The sequence below is a fragment of the Pseudophryne corroboree genome, chromosome 5, assembly GCF_028390025.1.
Source record: "Pseudophryne corroboree isolate aPseCor3 chromosome 5, aPseCor3.hap2, whole genome shotgun sequence".
Classification (NCBI taxonomy): Eukaryota; Metazoa; Chordata; class Amphibia; order Anura; family Myobatrachidae; genus Pseudophryne; species Pseudophryne corroboree.
This window is the reverse complement of record NC_086448.1, coordinates 789,041,159-789,060,059: the sequence shown is the minus strand read 5'-3', so window position 1 is coordinate 789,060,059 and position 18,901 is coordinate 789,041,159. Positions and strand designations below refer to the sequence as shown.

The following is an 18,901-nucleotide window of genomic DNA, read 5'->3' as shown; positions in this document are numbered from 1 at the left end:
CCGGCGCGAGAATCCCGACCGCCAGCATACAGACAGCTTGGAGAGCGCAAATGAGCCCCTTTTGGGCTCGCTGCGCTCACCACGCTGCAGGCACGGTGGCGCGCTAAGCCACCGTGCCCGCGCCACGCTATCTATTCTCCCTCCAGGGGGGTCGTGGACCCCCAAGAGGGAGAAAAGATGTCGGTATGCCGGCAGTCGGTATGCCGGCAGTTGGGATTCCGGCGCCGGTATGCTGGTTGCCGGCAACCTGAAGACCACCCTTTCAGACGTGTGATATGGTGCAAAATGTATTTCTCTGAATGTAAAGTTTGCACATTAACTAGTATTACTTTCTACCTCCCTTTTAAGTACATACTGTAAGCGTGAGAAATGGTAAACTGAGAAACGTCTTCCGAAATACCAAAATCATGGGGGATATTCAATTGACTGCGATGTTGAATAGCGCCAGGAATGAATGCCCAGAACTATTTAAATAGCCGCGCTCACGCGCTGTAAACCCGTGACTAGAAGATTTCTGTTTGCAGCCAATGTTTGATTCCCCCCCTGATGTTTACATTACGCCCTGTGCCGGTTAATCCTTTTTAGCACCTGTAATACCATCCTCTCATACAGAAGAAAATACATTATTTTTGAGCTTTTGCATTTTTTTGCTTTTTCACAACAAAAACAACATATACCCACCACCGAAATGCAGTAAATGTCAAAGAACAATATGTCTATTTTCACACTATTATAAATCACTATTATATAAAATACCCTCCACTCTGTGATAGAAAGGGGAAGACTCCCTTGTTTCTGTATAATATTATATTATTGCTTATTAATAAAATGTGGATTTTTATAAAATTCTTCTGCCCTGCTTCAGTAAATGTATTTGATTAAAGATCAATTAATAATTCAACAAATATTACTACTATGCTGCAGTTTACTATCGATATCCGTTTCCAAGTATCAGTTTCCATGGTTACAGGTATTGCTTAGGGCGCTCACTTATTTACAACCTGTCAATTGTCAGGAACAGTGTGTTTCTGAGTTACCACCAGATCATTTTGGGCAACTCCTATTCCACCATCAGAATACTGACTTTAAATTAGGCAAAATCAAATTTGAGCAGTGCTACCCTTTAATGCAAGTCCTAATAGAATGGTGATATTATATATCATGAGGCTGTAAAGCGTCTGGGTTTGATTATATGGTTGATTCCCAGAGGGAGCTGTTAATCAAAAAGTTTTGTGATTTAACAAATAAAAGTAAAATACAAAGGTCAACTATAAAGTTTTACTGTTTTTTTTTTTTTCAAATAAATCTTTGTCCTGTAGAAATAGGAATGATATATATATATATATATATCTTCCGAAATAGGAAAGGGTTAAACATGAGATACTTAGGAGCAATTGGCCTCTAGGGGCAAATAAGGAGAGGAAGCTCCCAATTAGGATATCTGAAATGAAAATCAGTTTTTTCAGTCACTACTATTTTTCCGGCCTTGTAACCCATGGAATGCAGTCTGTATCCGATTAGACAAAGCAAACAGTCTCCTAACATCATTAGGCCGGAAGACAGCAGAGCGAGAGCCTGATGAAGGGAACATGGAGGCTATTGTGATTGTTGTGGGGAATCCAGAAAAATGTCCCTTCCCCCCCAAATAAAAACAAACAATTGCTCATTCATTGAACACATTTAGTCGATGTAGCCCAAGATAAACTAGCTCTATGATACAAGCTTCAAAAGGGACAAAGGCCTGAAACCCAGACTTGTCTGACATGAAGGTCAAACTCGCCCTCAACTTTTCCAGCGAGACCACATCAACAAGAGACAGAAAATCTTATGTCATTTTATCAGCTGAGAAATAAGACCATTATATTAATGATGAAATATAATCACCATGACGCGGCAGAGATTGTGCCGAGAGTATATACATAAAGTAATGCAGAAAATGTTTTGATACATCTCATCCTTAATGAGGTCGGTCACTGATGTTGGGGGATAAGGCCTGGGGCACCGTCAGCATTCCATTTCCACCCAAAGGTGTTCAACAGGGTTGAGGCCAGAGATCTGCGCAAGCCAGTCAAGTTCTTTTACACTAAACCCAGTAAACCATCTGTACTTGGAGCATGGGTATACTGAAACTGTTAGTAATGGGGGTGGGTAAAATGGCCAAACACACTGGGCTTGAGGTCTGTGTTTCAGTAATCTAGAACACGGGTTCTCAAACTGGGTCCTCAGGACCCCACACAGTGCATGTTTTGCAGGTAACCCAGCAGGTGCACAGGTGTATTAATTATTCACGGACACATTTTAAAAAGTCCACAGGTGGAGCTAATTATTTATTTTGTGATTCTGTGAGGAGACCTGCAAAACATGCACTGCGTGGGGTCCTGAGGACCGAGTTTGAGAACCTGTGCTCTAGAACATATATGTTCATTAGAAAGTCAAGATTACAGAAACTTATATCTCATACGACTTGGTGACTGGTTAAAAGAACTGCATGTTGGTATAAGAGTTTGACAGTGTTATGGTCGGCAGTCAATATGTTGATACCAAATGTCTGACATGCATTAGGTCAGTTGGTAAAAAGGTCGACATATGAAAGATCATCAGTGCTCAAGGTTGACAGGACCAAATGGTCCGCATGACAGTGTTCAACACAAAAAAGGACGACGTGTTTTATTTTTTGGACCAAATCTGCTGGATTTCATGTCATCTGACCACCATCAGTAGAAACTTCTACCCTCCGAGGGCTCGCTTTGCTCACCACGCTTCAGGCAAGCAGGTTACTATTGAGTGTCGCCTATTAAACAAAAAGAAAATGGGGTTGTACTGCTAGGTGCACTAAACTGGAATAAAATTTAACTTTTATTAATACATTGTATTAAAAGACCGATATTTCGGACAATGTGCGAAAAATAGGGTTAAAATTGAATAAAGAATCCAACAATGTGCTCAAAGATATAGAAGTGATAAGAATTAAAAGATGTGTCTGCTCCTTTGATTGCACTGACTCTCTAATGGGGTGTTTTTGAATATATTTAATGTATGTAACATGTATTATATACCCCTAATAGAGAAAAAAACCAATCAATTGTATTTAAGGGTACCAATCCTTTAATAACCCACTGTATATTGGGTGGATTGTGTTATATCGGGTAAAAATAACCTCCGTAAATTCTGCTACTACCACTTGTCACAATTATCTGCAGATGTTAGGTATTGTAGAGATTCAAATTGTGACATAAAATACAAAATGTTCACCACTGTCATATGTGTTTGGTGGGGCAATATGCTCAATTAAAGGAAATCTACCCTATTCCCCAATTGCCGTGATGGTAAGATGCCAATTACTATCTGTAAAATGGGCTGCTACAAACCCACAGACCGCTGATCCTACGTCAATAAGAAGACAACTCAGTATCATATAATCGTTAGGGTAACACTTATACGAATCAGTACTAAGGAGATATATATCTATAAGGCACTGGGCATTCCACAGCCATCTCGTGATTTGTTACAACAGCATAGCATCAGGAATAAAAAATATCCTGTTAATGAGATCACTGCTGATCAACTCACAGATCTTTGCAGCGGTATTACACACCCAGTTTATTCCAGTTTAGTGCACCTAGCAGTACAACCCCATTTTCTTTTTGTTTAATAGGTGTTACACATGGTTGTCTTAGGTAGCACCCCCGATATGAGATTAAAGGATCTTTCCAGATATTATAATCGGGGTTCTGTTTAGATATTTCATATGGCATTTGGAGAGTGCAGATTCTTCTTTGTTTCTTGTTGTCGGATTACTATTGAGTGTCGACCTAGAGACCGGATACCCCCAAGGGTGTGGATCGCTGGGTCGACAGTCATTAGGTCGTCCACTAGGTCGACACCTGAAATAGGTCGACGCAGTCATTAGGTCGACATGGGAAAGGTCGACGCTAGTTTGTTTGTTTTTTTAAATGTGTTGTTTTCTTCGTAATCTGACCGGGGACCACAATTAGTGCACCACTTCACTCGCCATGCTTCGGGCAAGGTGCCTCGCTCTGCTACCATTGCGCTTGGCACAGGTTACTATTCCCAATCGTATTCCACGTGGATCGTAAAGAATGAAAAAGTTCTAAACATTTTTTTAAAGTGAAAAACTCATGTCGACCTTTTCATGTGTCAACATTTGTCCCGTAGACCTAGTGACCATGTCGACATAATGACCTTGTCGACCTAAAGACCGGCTAGCCCCAATAGATTTTCACGTGATTAGTAAATCAAGCACACGTTGAGAAAACATGTTTCAAACCTGAAAAAAACAAGGGTCGTCAATTTGTGTGTCGACCACTGGTGACCTTTTTAACCTGTCAACCTAAAGCACTGTCGATCTTTCATCTGTCGACATAATGCAAGTCGACCATTTGGTGTCGACCGTAACACTGTCGATCCAGATTCCATAAGAACCCATCAAAGGGATTCGCACCAGGGTCAACAGCAAAACACTTTCTGTGCAGGCGTTTTTCTGTCAATACAAGTAACTATGGGGCTGGCTCATTGCGGGTCGCATGGATCTCTCTTCACGGATGCAAATGGTGAGCTATAGCACACAACGTATGGCAGAAGTGATTTTTGGCTTGGCAAAGTAATTGCACGGAACCTCGCTGATTTGTGGGAGTGTCGTGGGCGCGTATGAAAAACTCTGCCGCTCTGAGTCATACATATACGGGGAAGGGAAGCCTGTTTCTGAAGTACTATGTACGGGTTCACTACGATATGCCGGCGGTCGGGCTCCCGGCGACCAGCATACCGGCGCCGGGAGCCCGACCGCCGGCTTACCGACAGTGTGGCGAGCGCAAATGAGCCCCTTGCGGGCTCACTGCGCTCGCCACGCTACGGGCACGGTGGCACGCTACGCGCGCCACACTATTTTATTCTCCCTCCAGGGGGGTCGTGGACTCCCACGAGGGAGAATAAGTGTCGGTATGCCGGCTGTCGGGATCCCGGCGCCGGTATACTGTGCGCCGAGATCCCGTCAGTCGGCATACAGAAGACCACCCCTATGTACTGTATCTTGCACGTAGCATGGAGGCAGTGCAGTGGCCAGCATAAAATCAGTGGGTGGCACTGGCTTAGGCTTGTACACGCACGGTAGGTAGTAAATCACGCTTCCGTGGCTGCCTACGACTACCGACACTTTGCTTGCAATAAGCCCATGTATGTTACAATCTTCGCTGCGAAGTTACCAAAGAGTCCCGGGCCTCATACTGTTTGGGGTCTGTTGTTCATGGAGCAATTCCTGTGACTTAGGGGTACATTTATTAAGCAGTGATAAGAGGGGAGAAGTGAGCCAGTGTAGAAGTTGCCCATGGCAACCAATCAGCACTGAAGTAACATCTATAATTTGCATACTATAAAATGATACAGAGCTGCTGATTGGTTGATGAGGAAATATCTCCACTGGCTCACTTCTCCGCTCTTATCACTGCTTAGTAAATGTCTCCCTTAGTGAGAAATAAGGCAGCCATATCAGGCCATGATCTCATCTTCTGTCAGGTGGGCATCAACACTAACACCATGTCACACTGCGTGTACCATTTATCTAGAATCTATGGTATGGTGTATGGTTAGATACATGGGATGCAATCAATTTGCCGGCTGTCGGGATCCCGGCAGTCAGGATACCGATGCCAGAATCGCGACAGCCATCGATGCCGACATCCGTAATCCCGGCGCACAGGAGCTATTCCCACTCCATGACGCCCATAGATTGAGAATAGAACCTGTAGCGAGCGCAGCGATCCACTGAGCCCGCAGCATGGCGGGCCCGCAAGGGGACCCTCAGAGTTTGCCCTGCTGCCGGCATTCTGGCTGGTGGGATGCCGCTGTCGGAATCTTGACAGCCGGCATCCCGCCCGCCGGTAAATAGTATATAACCCAGATACACTTTTCTGAGGAGTGTGTCAGAACAAGTCTTATATGTGCAAAAATTAACCCTTTGGGGCTGATCCTATTAGCCGCGATGATATCGTGGGTGTGAATCATCCCGGCAGTGGATGCACTTTACGGGAGCCCGAAATTCACACAAAAGTGCTCGCTGCCCCATAGGGTTCCAAGCACTTTGGTGCGAATTCAGTGCAAAATCAGCATGCGAAGGGTGTAAGATCGGGTGCTATTGCCGGCATTTAAATGCTGCGGCAACGGCACATCGCACCCTTCACGGGTAATAGGATGAGTCTATTCAATGTGCTCTGGATCGGTGGGTTTTATTCTTCGACTATATCAGGACACTGGATATGAAAAAATAAGATTTTACTCACCAGTAAATCTATTTCTCGTAGTCCGTAGTGGATGCTGGGAACTCCGTAAGGACCATGGGGAATAGCGGCTCCGCAGGAGACTGGGCACAACTAAAGAAAGCTTTAGGACTACCGGGTGTGCACTGGCTCCTCCCTCTATGACCCTCCTCCAGACCTCAGTAAGGATACTGTGCCCGGAAGAGCTGACACAATAAGGAAAGATTTTGAATCCCGGGTAAGACTCATACCAGCCACACCAATCACACCGTATAACTCGTGATACTATACCCAGTTAACAGTATGAAATAGAACTGAGCCTCTCAACAGATGGCTCAACAATAACCCTTTAGTTAAACAATAACTGTATACAAGTATTGCAGACAATCCGCACTTGGGACGGGCGCCCAGCATCCACTACGGACTACGAGAAATAGATTTACCGGTGAGTAAAATCTTATTTTCTCTGACGTCCTAGTGGATGCTGGGAACTCCTTAAGGACCATGGGGATTATACCAAAGCTCCCAAACGGGCGGGAGAGTGCGGATGACTCTGCAGCACCGAATGAGCGAACTCTAGGTCCTCCTCAGCCAGGGTATCAAACTTGTAGAATTTAGCAAATGTGTTTGACCCCGACCAAGTAGCTGCTCGGCAAAGTTGTAAAGCCGAGACCCCTCGGGCAGCCGCCCAAGAAAAGCCCACCTTCCTCGTGGAATGGGCTTTCACAGATTTAGGATGCGGCAGTCCAGCCGCAGAATGTGCAAGTTGAATCGTGCTACAGATCCAGCGACCAATAGTCTGCTTTGAAGCAGGTGCACCCAACTTGTTGGGCGCATGCAGGATAAATAACGAGTCAGTCTTTCTGACTCCAGCTGTCCTGGAAACATAGATTTTTAGGGCCCGGACTACGTCCAGCAACTTGGAGTCCTCCAAGTCACGAGTAGCCGCAGGCACCACAATAGGCTGGTTCAAATAAAACGCTGAAACCACCTTTGGGAGAAATTGGGGACGAGTCCTCAATTCCGCCCTATCCATATGGAAAATCAGATAAGGGCTTTTGCATGACAAAGCCGCCAATTCTGACACACGCCTGGCCGAAGCCAAAGCCAACAGCATGACCACTTTCCACGTGAGATATTTTAGTTCCACGGTTTTAAGTGGTTCAAACCAATGCGACTTTAGGAAATGCAACACCACGTTGAGATCCCAAGGTGCCACTGGGGGCACAAAAGGGGGCTGAATATGCAGCACTCCCTTAACAAATGTCTGAACTTCAGGTAGTGAAGCCAGTTCTTTTTGGAAGAAAATCGATAGAGCCGAAATCTGGACCTTAATGGAACCCAATTTTAGGCCCATAGTCACCCCTGACTGTAGGAAGTGCAGAAATCGACCTAGCTGAAATTCCTCCGTTGGGGCCTTCCAGGCCTCACACCACGCAACATATTTCCGCCATATGCAGTGATAATGGTTTGCGGTCACTTCTTTCCTAGCTTTAATTACCGTAGGGATAACTTCCTCCGGAATGCCCTTTTCCTTCAGGATCCGGCGTTCAACCGCCATGCCGTCAAACGCAGCCGCGGTAAGTCTTGGAACAGACAGGGCCCCTGCTGCAGCAGGTCCTGTCTGAGCGGCAGAGGCCATGGGTCCTCTGAGATCATTTCTTGAAGTTCTGGGTACCAAGCTCTTCTTGGCCAATCCGGAACAATGAGTATAGTTCTTACTCCTCTCCTTCTTATTATTCTCAGTACCTTGGGTATGAGAGGCAGAGGAGGGAACACATACACCGACTGGTACACCCACGGTGTTACCAGAGCGTCCACAGCTATCGCCTGAGGGTCCCTTGACCTGGCGCAATAACTTTTTAGCTTTTTGTTGAGGCGGGACGCCATCATGTCCACAAGTGGCCTTTCCCAATGTTGTACAATCATTTGGAAGACTTCTGGATGAAGTCCCCACTCTCCCGGGTGGAGGTCGTGTCTGCTGAGAAAGTCTGCTTCCCAGTTGTCCACTCCGGGAATGAACACTGCTGACAGTGCTAACACATGATATTCCGCCCATCGGAGAATCCTTGTGGCTTCTGCCATCGCCATCCTGCTTCTTGTGCCGCCCTATCGGTTTACATGGGCGACCGCCGTGATGTTGTCTGACTGGATCAGCACCGGCTGGTGTTGAAGCAGGGGTCTTGCCTGACTTAGGGCATTGTAAATGGCCCTTAGTTCCAGAATATTTATGTGTAGGGAAGTCTCCTGACTTGACCATTGTCCTTGGAAATTTCTTCCCTGTGTGACTGCCCCCCAACCTCGAAGGCTGGCATCCGTGGTCACCAGGACCCAGTCCTGTATGCCGAATCTGCGGCCCCCTAGAAGATGAGCACTTTGCAGCCACCACAGCAGCGACACCCTGGCCCTCGGAGACAGGGTTATCAGCCGATGCATCTGAAGATGCGATCCGGACCACTTGTCCAACAGATCCCACTGAAAGATCCTTGCATGGAACCTTCCGAATGGAATTGCTTCGTAAGAAGCCACCATCTTTCCCAGGACTCGCGTGCAGTGGTGCACCGACACCTGTTTTGGTTTTAGGAGGTCTCTGACTAGAGATGACAACTCCTTGGCCTTCTCCTCCGGGAGAAACAATTTTTTCTGTTCTGTGTTGAGAACCATCCCCAGGAACAGTAGACGCGTTGTAGGAACCAGCTGCGACTTCGGAATGTTCAGGATCCAGCCGTGCTGTTGTAGCACTACCCGAGCTAGTGCTACTCCGATCAACAACTGTTCCCTGGACCTCGCCTTTATAAGGAGATCGTCCAAGTACGGGATAATTATAACTCCCTTTTTTCGAAGGAGTATCATCATCTCTGCCATTACCTTGGTAAATACCCTCGGTGCCGTGGACAGACCAAACGGCAACGTCTGGAATTGGTAATGACAGTCCTGTACCACAAATCTGAGGTACTCCTGGTGGGGGGGGGTAAATGGGGACATGCAGGTAAGCATCCTTGATGTCCAGTGATACCATGAAATCCCCTTCGTCCAGGCTTGCAATAACCGCCCTGAGCGATTCCATTTTGAACTTGAACCTTCGTATATAAGTGTTCAAGGATTTCAAATTTAAGATGGGTCTCACCGAACCGTCCAGTTTCGGTACCACAAACATTGTGGAATAGTAACCCCGTCCCTGTTGAAGGAGGGGTACCTTGACTATCACCTGCTGCGAATACAGCTTGTGAATTGCCTCCAGCACTGCCTCCCTGTCAGAGGGAGCCGTCGGCAAGGCAGATTTGAGGAAACGGCGAGGGGGAGACGTCTCGAATTCCAGCTTGTACCCCTGAGATACTACCTGTAGAAACCAGGGATCCACCCGTGAGCGAGCCCACTGGTCGCTGAAGTTCTTGAGACGGGCCCCCACCGTACCTGGCTCCGCCTGTGGAGCCCCAGCGTCATGCGGTGGACTTAGAGGAAGCGGGGGAGGACTTTTGTTCCTGGGAACTGGCTGTATGCTGCAGCTTTTTCCCCCTACCTCTGCCTCTGGGCAGAAAGGACGCGCATTTAACCCGCTTACCTTTCTGGGGCAGAAAGGACTGTACCTGATAATACGGTGCTTTCTTTGGCTGTGAGGGAACATGGGGTAAAAATGCTGATTTTCCAGCTGTAGCTGTGGAAACGAGGTCCGAGAGACCATCCCCAAACAACTCCTCACCCTTGTAAGGCAAAACTTCCATGTGCCTTTTAGAATCAGCATCACCTGTCCACTGCCGAGTCCACAATCCTCTCCTGGCAGAAATGGACATTGCGTTTATTTTAGATGCCAGCCGGCAAATATCCCTCTGTGCATCTCTCATGTATAAGACTGCGTCTTTAATGTGCTCTACGGTTAGCAATATAGAGTCCCTGTCTAAGGTATCAATGTTTTCTGACAGGGAATCTGACCACGCAGCTGCAGCACTGCACATCCATGCAGAAGCAATAGCTGGTCTCAGTATAATGCCTGAGTGTGTATATACAGACTTCAGGATAGCCTCCTGCTTTCTATCTGCAGGTTCCTTTAAGGCGGCCGTGTCCGGAGACGGTAGTGCCACCTTCTTTGACAGACGTGTGAGCGCTTTATCCACCCTAGGGGATGTCTCCCAACGTGACCTGTCCTCTGGCGGGAAAGGGTACGCCATTAGTAACTTTTTGGAAATTACCAGAGTCTTATCGGGGGAAGCCCACGCTTCTTCACACACTTCATTTAATTCATCAGAAGGGGGAAAAACCACTGGTAGTTTTTTCTCCCCAAACATAATACCCTTTTTTGTGGTACCTGGGGTAATATCAGAAATATGCAACACATTTTTCATTGCCGTAATCATGTAACGGGTTGCTCTATTGGAATGTACACTAGTCTCATCATCGTCGACACTGGAGTCGGTATCCGTGTCGACATCTGTGTCTGCCATCTGAGGTAGCGGGCGTTTTAGAACCCCTGATGGCTTTTGAGACGTCTGGGCAGGCACGGGCTGAGAAGCCGGCTGTCCCACATCTGCTATGTCGTCAAACCTTTTATGTAAGGAGTTGACAGTGTCGCGTAATTCCTTCCACATAACCATCCACTCAGGTGTCGACCCCGCAGGGGGTGACATCACATTTATCGGCACCTGCTCCGCCTCCACATAAGCCTCCTAATCAAACATGTCGACACAGCCGTACCGACACACCGCACACACACAGGGAATGCTCTGACTGAGGACAGGACCCCACAAAGTCCTTTGGGGAGACAGAGAGAGAGTATGCCAGCACACACCAGAGCGCTATATATATAGGGATTCACACTACCCACAGTGATTTTTCCCCTATAGCTGCTGATATTACACAGATTGCGCCTAAATTTAGTGCCCCCCTCTTTTTTACCATATGTAGTCTGGAAACTGCAGGGGAGAGCCTGGGGAGCGTCCTTCCAGCGGAGCTGTGAGGGAAAATGGCGCCAGTGTGCTGAGGGAGATAGCCCCGCCCCTTTTCCGGCGGACTTCTCCCGCTTTTTTATGGAATATATGGCAGGGGATTTTACACATATATAGTCTTAATGACTATATTATGTGTTATTTTGCCAGTAAGGTACCCTTATTGCAGCCCCAGGGCACCCCCCCCCCCCCCCCCCCAGCGCCCTGCACCCATCAGTGACCGGAGTGTGTGGTGTGCATGGGGAGCAATGGCGCACAGCTGCAGTGCTGTGCGCTACCTTAATGAAGGCCGAAGTCTTCTGCCGCCGATTTTCAGGAACATCTTCTTGCTTCTGGCTTTGAAAGGGGGATGGCGGCGCGGCTCCGGGACCGGACGACCGAGGCTGGGCCTGTGTTCGATCCCTCTGGAGCTAATGGTGTCCAGTAGCCTAAGAAGCCCAAGCTAGCTGCAAGCAGGTAGGTCCGCTTCTCTCCCCTAAGTCCCTCGTAGCAGTGAGTCTGTTGCCAGCAGATCTCACTGAAAATAAAAAACCTAAATATAACTTTCTTTTCTAAGAGCTCAGGAGAGCCCCTAGTGTGCATCCAGCTCGGCCGGGCACAAAATTCTAACTGAGGCCTGGAGGAGGGTCATAGAGGGAGGAGCCAGTGCACACCAGGTAGTCCTAAAGCTTTCTTTAGTTGTGCCCAGTCTCCTGCGGAGACGCTATTCCCCATGGTCCTTACGGAGTTCCCAGCATCCACTAGGACGTCAGAGCAATAACACGTGTATGAGAAAATCCAGATTGAGAGTCAATCAAGAAAAGTCTAAAACGTTTTTGTTCCTATTTACCATTCACCTGGGGCAGAGACGTGAATGTATTCACCAATGCGGACTCTCAACTAAAAAGCTTTTATTCTATGTAAAACAATCTGGCTCATTGTCTAAATTAAAGTTTTCAATTATCTCAGGTTCCATTAGTGATGCCAGGAAACATGAGGTTTTGGGCATTAATGAGGGAAGATCAAAAAAGTGAATTGGTGCTCAGTAGAGACTGTGGATGTGTTGTGACATTGTAACTCCGCGGATAATTCCCTGGAATAGTCTTTATTACAATAATGTGCCTCCTCTCTTTGAAGTAGGACGTTATGCATTTAGTGGTGAATTCAATTAAATATTTCAGTGCGACAACCTAGACTCATTTTTTTTTTTAACCGATTCCGATGTTCCGTCATACAATTTAAAGCACTTGTCTAATTGTAACTGTGACCATTTTCCTGGAGTCTATAACTGAACCAGATGTAGAACGTACACTGTTCCTGCTTATTGTAATAATATTGTTTTCTATTATATAGATGATTTTTGTCCTCAAGTAACACTGACGGGTTTTGTCATCACAGCATTACATAGGAAAAACGAGGACACTGAGGTTAACCCTTTCCTCTACAAGAAGCATAGGGGGTCATTCCGAGTTGATCGCTCGCTAGCTAGTTTTAGCAGCCGTGCAAACGCTATGCCGCCGCCCACTGGGGAGTGTATTTTAGCTTAGCAGAAGTGTGAACGCCTGTGCAGCCGAGCTCAGCAAAAACAGTTTGTGCAGTTTCTGAGTAACTCTGAACCTTCTCAGCGCTTGCGATCGCTTCAGCCTATTCATGTCCGGATTTGACGTCATACACCCGCCCAGCGAACGCCCAGCCACGCCTGCGTTTTTTCAGCCACGCCTGCGTTTTTGCAAACCCTCCCTGAAAACGGTCAGTTGACACCCAGAAACTTTCTGTCAATCTTCTTGCGGCCGTCAGTGCGACTGAAAACTTTGCTAGAACCTGTGCACAACCACAAAGGGCTTTGTACCCGTACGTCACGCGTGCGCATTGCGGTGCATACGTATGCGCAGATATGCCAATTTTTAGCCTGATCGCTGCGCTGCGAACAGCAGCGATCGATCAACTCGGAATGACCCCCATAAAGTACATGTAGTGTATACCCAATTATAGGGTCAACAGCAACCATGGCAATTTCAAAATGTCGACACCACAATGTTGGCTAGTCTAACTGTTGACGGTACCATGTTGACATAATCAGAATGTCAACATGGTCACATGATCAACCGTTACCATGGTTTGTTGACAGTTGATTATCGACATATTCTCTGGGTACATATGGTCACTGCCGGCATGTTCACGGTCGACATGCTGCATGTCGACAGTTCAACCATGCTGACATTCTCGTGTTGCCCTGATAACTGCTGACAAATCATACCACACCCAATTAAAGACATACTACCTATCTATAGGAAGGTCTGTCGGAGAAGATGACTTTTCTGTTTAGTTTACAAATCGGTCTTTGAGGAAAGGACACTTCAGAACATACCTGCCTACGCTCATGGAACGAAACGGGAATTTCGGGAGAGCAGGTTACCCTTCTGCATCACAACCAATCCCTAGTGAAGTGGGTGGGCCGGGGGAGATGTGACGGCCATGGAGAGGGGGGTGGAGGGTGTTATGCAAATCACCCTGCACTGTCAACAAGGTGGTACCATGCCACCTCTTTGGGATTTGGAATGGTACCAATGTTGGGAGGAAAGCTACGGTTGTCAGACACCATGGGTTCTGAGGCTTCATGCATGTGGCAACTTGTTATTAGGCATGATATATGAGCAACTAATAATGATAAAGGATTCTGCTGCTGCGTCATACACTACATTCCGGGAAGGGACTTCATTTATTTAATCAAGTGGCTAGGGATAAGGAAGAGTCTTTCACAGAAATATGGCAAGGTTCCGACAGCAACTTTTGCATAACGCCACATACACATGAAAAAACACCACCTAAATAGCCTAGAGCCCTAGACAGATCACTCTGTACTTTGTACTTGCTTTTAACAGAGGGTTCATTTCTCAGTCTCCCTGCAGCAAAGTGTGCTACACACTTCATGAGCATTCCCATGGAAACCTATTATACTGTAGAGGGCACTAACACTTCTGAAAGAACCTCTTATGGTACTGTCCACAGTGTCTGCCAAATTATCCGGATTTTCACAAACAGTCCCAATATTTTTTGCCGGAAGTTATGGTGTCCGTCAAAACAGATTTGGTTCAGGCACATCAGGGATGCCATGTGGTCTGTCCCGATTTTCCAATCCGGATGTTGGCAGGAATTGTGCACAACGTTGCGCCATACACAGAATCTCATACACGACCACACACATTGTCACTGATCACAGAGTATTATTAGTTATCAGCATATGAATACATCTCCCTCCTTACTCCCCAATGTACAACAATTAGTCTCCTCACTCTACCCTGGGCGAAATGACTGGCGTTAGAACTTCTCGAGCTATAAAAGGCTACTTGGCAGCGACGTCTCCTGAGAATTCTCTGAGCTCTGGATTGGAAACATGTTCTGTGCACTCACCTGGAGATATGCTTTGTAAATGACATCAAACAGGAAAGCTTGTGGCATCTCGCTTGCTCTGTGCTTGGCTCGTTCCAGGGAATGGTCTAAACATCCATCCGAGGAGGAAGCAATAACCGTGGACACTAATGGCCGGACCGCGCCAGCTGCCTGTGGGGGGAAAAAAGAAAAACCAGTCAGATTGTGTGGTGCTGTAGGGGCCGGTGAATACCCCCCTCCATGATTACACGGTCCGACGCGGTGATCTGAAACAGGGAAACAGGTGATGGAGCATTACCAGGGCACACACTGCAAGGATGAAGCCATCGGCATCTTGTCACGCAGGTGTTTTCCACCAATAGAAGCCTAAGGCTACCTGGGCACCTTGTGATCTGGATGGACCACATGGTCAGTTCAGACTATACAGCAAAATAGACCCCAGAGTGTGTAGGTTCCCGGATGATAGGTCGACAGTCAATAGGCTGACCCCATATCGTCACATGCATTAAGGTTGACATGTAGAAGGTCAACAGGTTCAAAAGCTCGACAACTTACAATGGTCAAGATAACAATGGTCAACATTGTTTTTGTTTTGTTTTTTCAACTTCTTCATCATTTACCATCCACATGGAGTACAACTGGGAACAGTAACCTGCGGCGAGTGTAGCGGGGAACCTTGCCTGAAGTGCGGTGAGCGAAATGAGCCTTGCGAGGGGACATGGTACACTAATTTGGCTATTTTGTGTCAACTATGCTCATGTCAACCATTTTACAGTGTAGACAGTTTGTACCTATCGTGTGGTGTCTACCTTTTCCGTGTTGACCAAATGACCATGTCGAACCTTTTGATCCAGTCAAACTACTTGATGACGACCGTATGGGTTCGGCCAATTTCTGGCCATGTGTGGTAATGGTCATATGATGCCAGTCAGGGAGGAGTTATGTACAAAGCGATTGGCAGTCAGGGAGAGTCTATGGGAGGTAATGAGAGTGGTGACTCAAACGCAGGAGTGTTGCAACCGGAGGCTTGACACTGCTTGCAACTACATTCTCATGCGCAGCAAACATGGCTCCAGCGTCTTACTTCGACCACAGAAGTCCATGATCAACTGGTGCATGCACAATGTCTTTGTACACAAGTGGCGGATCTGAGACGCCTCCAGTGGCGCCTTAATACAAATCCCGGCGACTGCGTCATTTGCATATTTTAGCTGCGTACCGGATCACAGTTGCGACGGTATTTGTGTCCATCTCTGAATCAGGCCCTTTCATTTTAGGATATTCAACTGAAATGTATAAAACTTGCGAACAGCAGCCCTTGTCTTCCCCCTTACTTTCCTGTATTCTGATAATAAGAAATCGGGACTCTCACAAGAGTATCCTGATTTCAGAGGGTAGAAAGAGAGGAAAGTTGTTGAGAGAGTATATGGCCCTGTTACATAGTTAGGAGTTATTGGCCTAATTCTGACCTGATCGCTCGCTAGGGTTTTTTGCAGCGCAGCGATCAGAAAGTCGCCGCCCATAGGGGAGTGTATTTTTGCTTTGCAAGTGTGCGAACGCCTGTGCAGCCGAGCGGTACAAAAAAGTTTTGGGCAGTTTCTGAGTTGCCCAGAACTTACTCAGCCGCTGCGATCACTTCAGCCTGTCCGGGACTGGAACTGACGTCAGGGCACGCCTGCGTTTTTCCAACCACTCCCTGAAAACGGTCAGTTGCCACCCACAAACGCCCTCTTCCTGTCAATCTCCTTGCGATCGGCTGTTCGAATGGATTCTTCGTAAAATCCATCGCTCAGCAACGATCCGCTTTCTACCTGTGCGACGCACCTGTGCATTGCGGTGCATGCGCAGCGAAAAAAACTAGCGCACAATCAGGTCTGAATGACCCCCTATATCTGGGGAAATTAAAGTGTGGTCCAACAGGTCCCGATTTTTCATTTGGAAAGGTTGGATTTCCCATAATCCAGGTTGTCTGCTTCAGTTTAAGCTAAATATCTGAGTCCGTTTATTTTCCACCTGCCCTCTCCAAGTATAGAGCAGGAGGTAACTTATAGCACAGGTAATGTGACTGATGCACTGCATTACTTACAGTAAGGCATATTTACCAGCATGGAAAAGTGTACCACAAATGGTATTTTCTAATAGGACACATCAACTGTTGCACAAAGGCCCCTATGTAGCAGGCAAGCACATGCACTGGTGTATCAAGGTGGCGGCTTCTGCATGGGTGCAAATATCTGCACCCTCTAGACTGGAGGAGTTCTGCGGATGTGTGTCACTGAGGGGGATTGTGGGGCACTGATTAGTCACATGACCACTTACATTTGCGCCTGCATGCAGCTGTGATAAGTGACAATATATAAAAGAGGTAAAATTCAAACAACTGAGCAACCTAAGAGTACTGCAGCCTGGTGGTAGGAAACAATAGGAATCGTCACAATAATTCCACAAGAACTGAATACAACAAGAAATGTTTACCACTGTGGTGTATACTCACATAAATGATAAGGTCATAAAGAATCTTACAGAAAGTTTTCTCTGTGAGTCCCCAATTCTTTTTGTCTGTGTCCTTTTCCACTTGTGCATTTCATCCACAAAATGCAATATTGTAACACATAAAAAGGGTTTACTAACACATAGCACTCACAATAAAACAGAGATTAAGGGGTATATTCAATTGAAGTCGAAAGCTGCAGTTTGTCAAAAAGACAGCAGTTTTTGACTTTTTTAGGTCGGAAGGGGTTCCGACCTAATCAATCTAACCCCAAATTATTCGACAAGTCGAGGAATTCGACTTGTCGAAAAGCACGTGGATCGGCGGAATAGCTGCCGATCCGCGTGCTTGGGCCGAAAAGTCGGTTTTGGCCCCCTTTTCGACCATCTCAATTCGACTTTAAAAAAAGACGAATTGAGATGCGGGAGCAGAGACGGGGGAGAGCCGCAGGCAGACGGGGTAGAGCAGCGCTACAGCAGCGGCAGCGTAGCCGGAGGATGTGTCACAGCTGCCGCTCTCAGCAGCGTTCACCCGGCTCCAGCAAGCGAGGTCTCGCTTGCTGGAGCCGGGTGGACGCTGCCGTGAGCTGCGGCTGTGACACATCCTCCAGCTACACTGCTGTAGCGCTGCTGTCCCCCGTCTCATCTCCCGCATCTCAATTCAACTTTTTTTAAAGTCGAATTGAGATTGCCTTGAATAGCCAAGGTCGGATCCATTTCGACAAATGAATGTCGGAATGGATCCAACTTCAGTTGAATATACCCCTAAAAGCATGCAACCACACATTAGTGGATAGGGGTATCAAACTTGCATCAGGGGTCACCAGTTACCCTCCCAGCAATGCTTCTGAGGAAGGACAACCAGTCCGAAACGCATTAACCAAGTGACGTTTGTGGGGAACCCTTGCAAGGGACATCGTTTGCCTTGGAAATTTGAGGTGTCCGGGACTTTCAGACTTTCCGACCCATTTACATCTGGGAGGGTAACTGGTGACCCCTGATGCAAGTTTGAAACCCCTATCTGCTGATGTGTGGTTACATGCTTTTAATCTCTATTTTATTGTGAGTGCAATGTATTAATAAACACTTTTTATGTGTTACAATATTGCACTATGACCTTTTCTCTTGCTCTGAGATAAGAATCTTTTTTTGCGGATGAAATACACAAGTGGAAAAGGAGACAAACAAAAAGAATTGGGGACTCGCAGATAAAACTTTCTGTAAGGCTCTTTATTACCTTATCATTTATATGAGTATGCACCAAAGTGGTAAACATAAGTGACAATATAGCAGAAAACAAATAGCCGCAGGGGGCGTGGCCATGAAGATGCAATTCTCCATTAACTGCGGCATCAAGCCCCTGGATGGCTCACTCCACAAGGGATCCACGAGGATGACTACTCTCCCAGAAGTCCTATTATTTTAGTAGTAGTCCAGACGCACCACAAGAGAAACGAGGTATGGACTATTGACAAGTAATTATCATTTATTTATATAGCACCACCAATCACGTAGCACCGTAAAGGTTATATCTATCATTCATATTGTAGGGCCCCTGGCCGGGAATCGAACTCCTGACCCCAGTGCAATAAGCAAAAGTAAAGCAGTATATCTAAGTCTGAAGCATGTTGGAGGTGACAGGACACCGGGTGACTGGAATGATGTGCCCAATATTAAGCGTAGCCTGTAGATCCTGCCAGGCTGGTGGTGGCTCAGGATAACCGGTAGAACACATATGGGGTTTATTACACGAATCTGGAACGTGATCAAGACAGGAAAAGAAAAGTGAAGCTGGGAATAAATAAGTGAATGCCTTCCAAATTACAGTTT

At 46.8% G+C, this 18,901-nt stretch overlaps 1 protein-coding gene across 3 annotated transcripts in view; it reads right to left on the bottom strand.

Annotated features, from left to right (window-relative positions):
- Nucleotides 1–18,901, bottom strand: part of CRPPA (CDP-L-ribitol pyrophosphorylase A) — a 535,384-nt gene that overhangs the window by 423,618 nt on the left and 92,865 nt on the right. For all 3 annotated transcript variants that reach the window (XM_063924417.1, XM_063924416.1, XM_063924419.1), the window contains exon 3: nucleotides 14,603–14,752. In XM_063924417.1, the coding sequence (XP_063780487.1) occupies nucleotides 14,603–14,752 (150 nt within the window). The remainder of the gene's footprint in view (nucleotides 1–14,602; nucleotides 14,753–18,901) is intronic.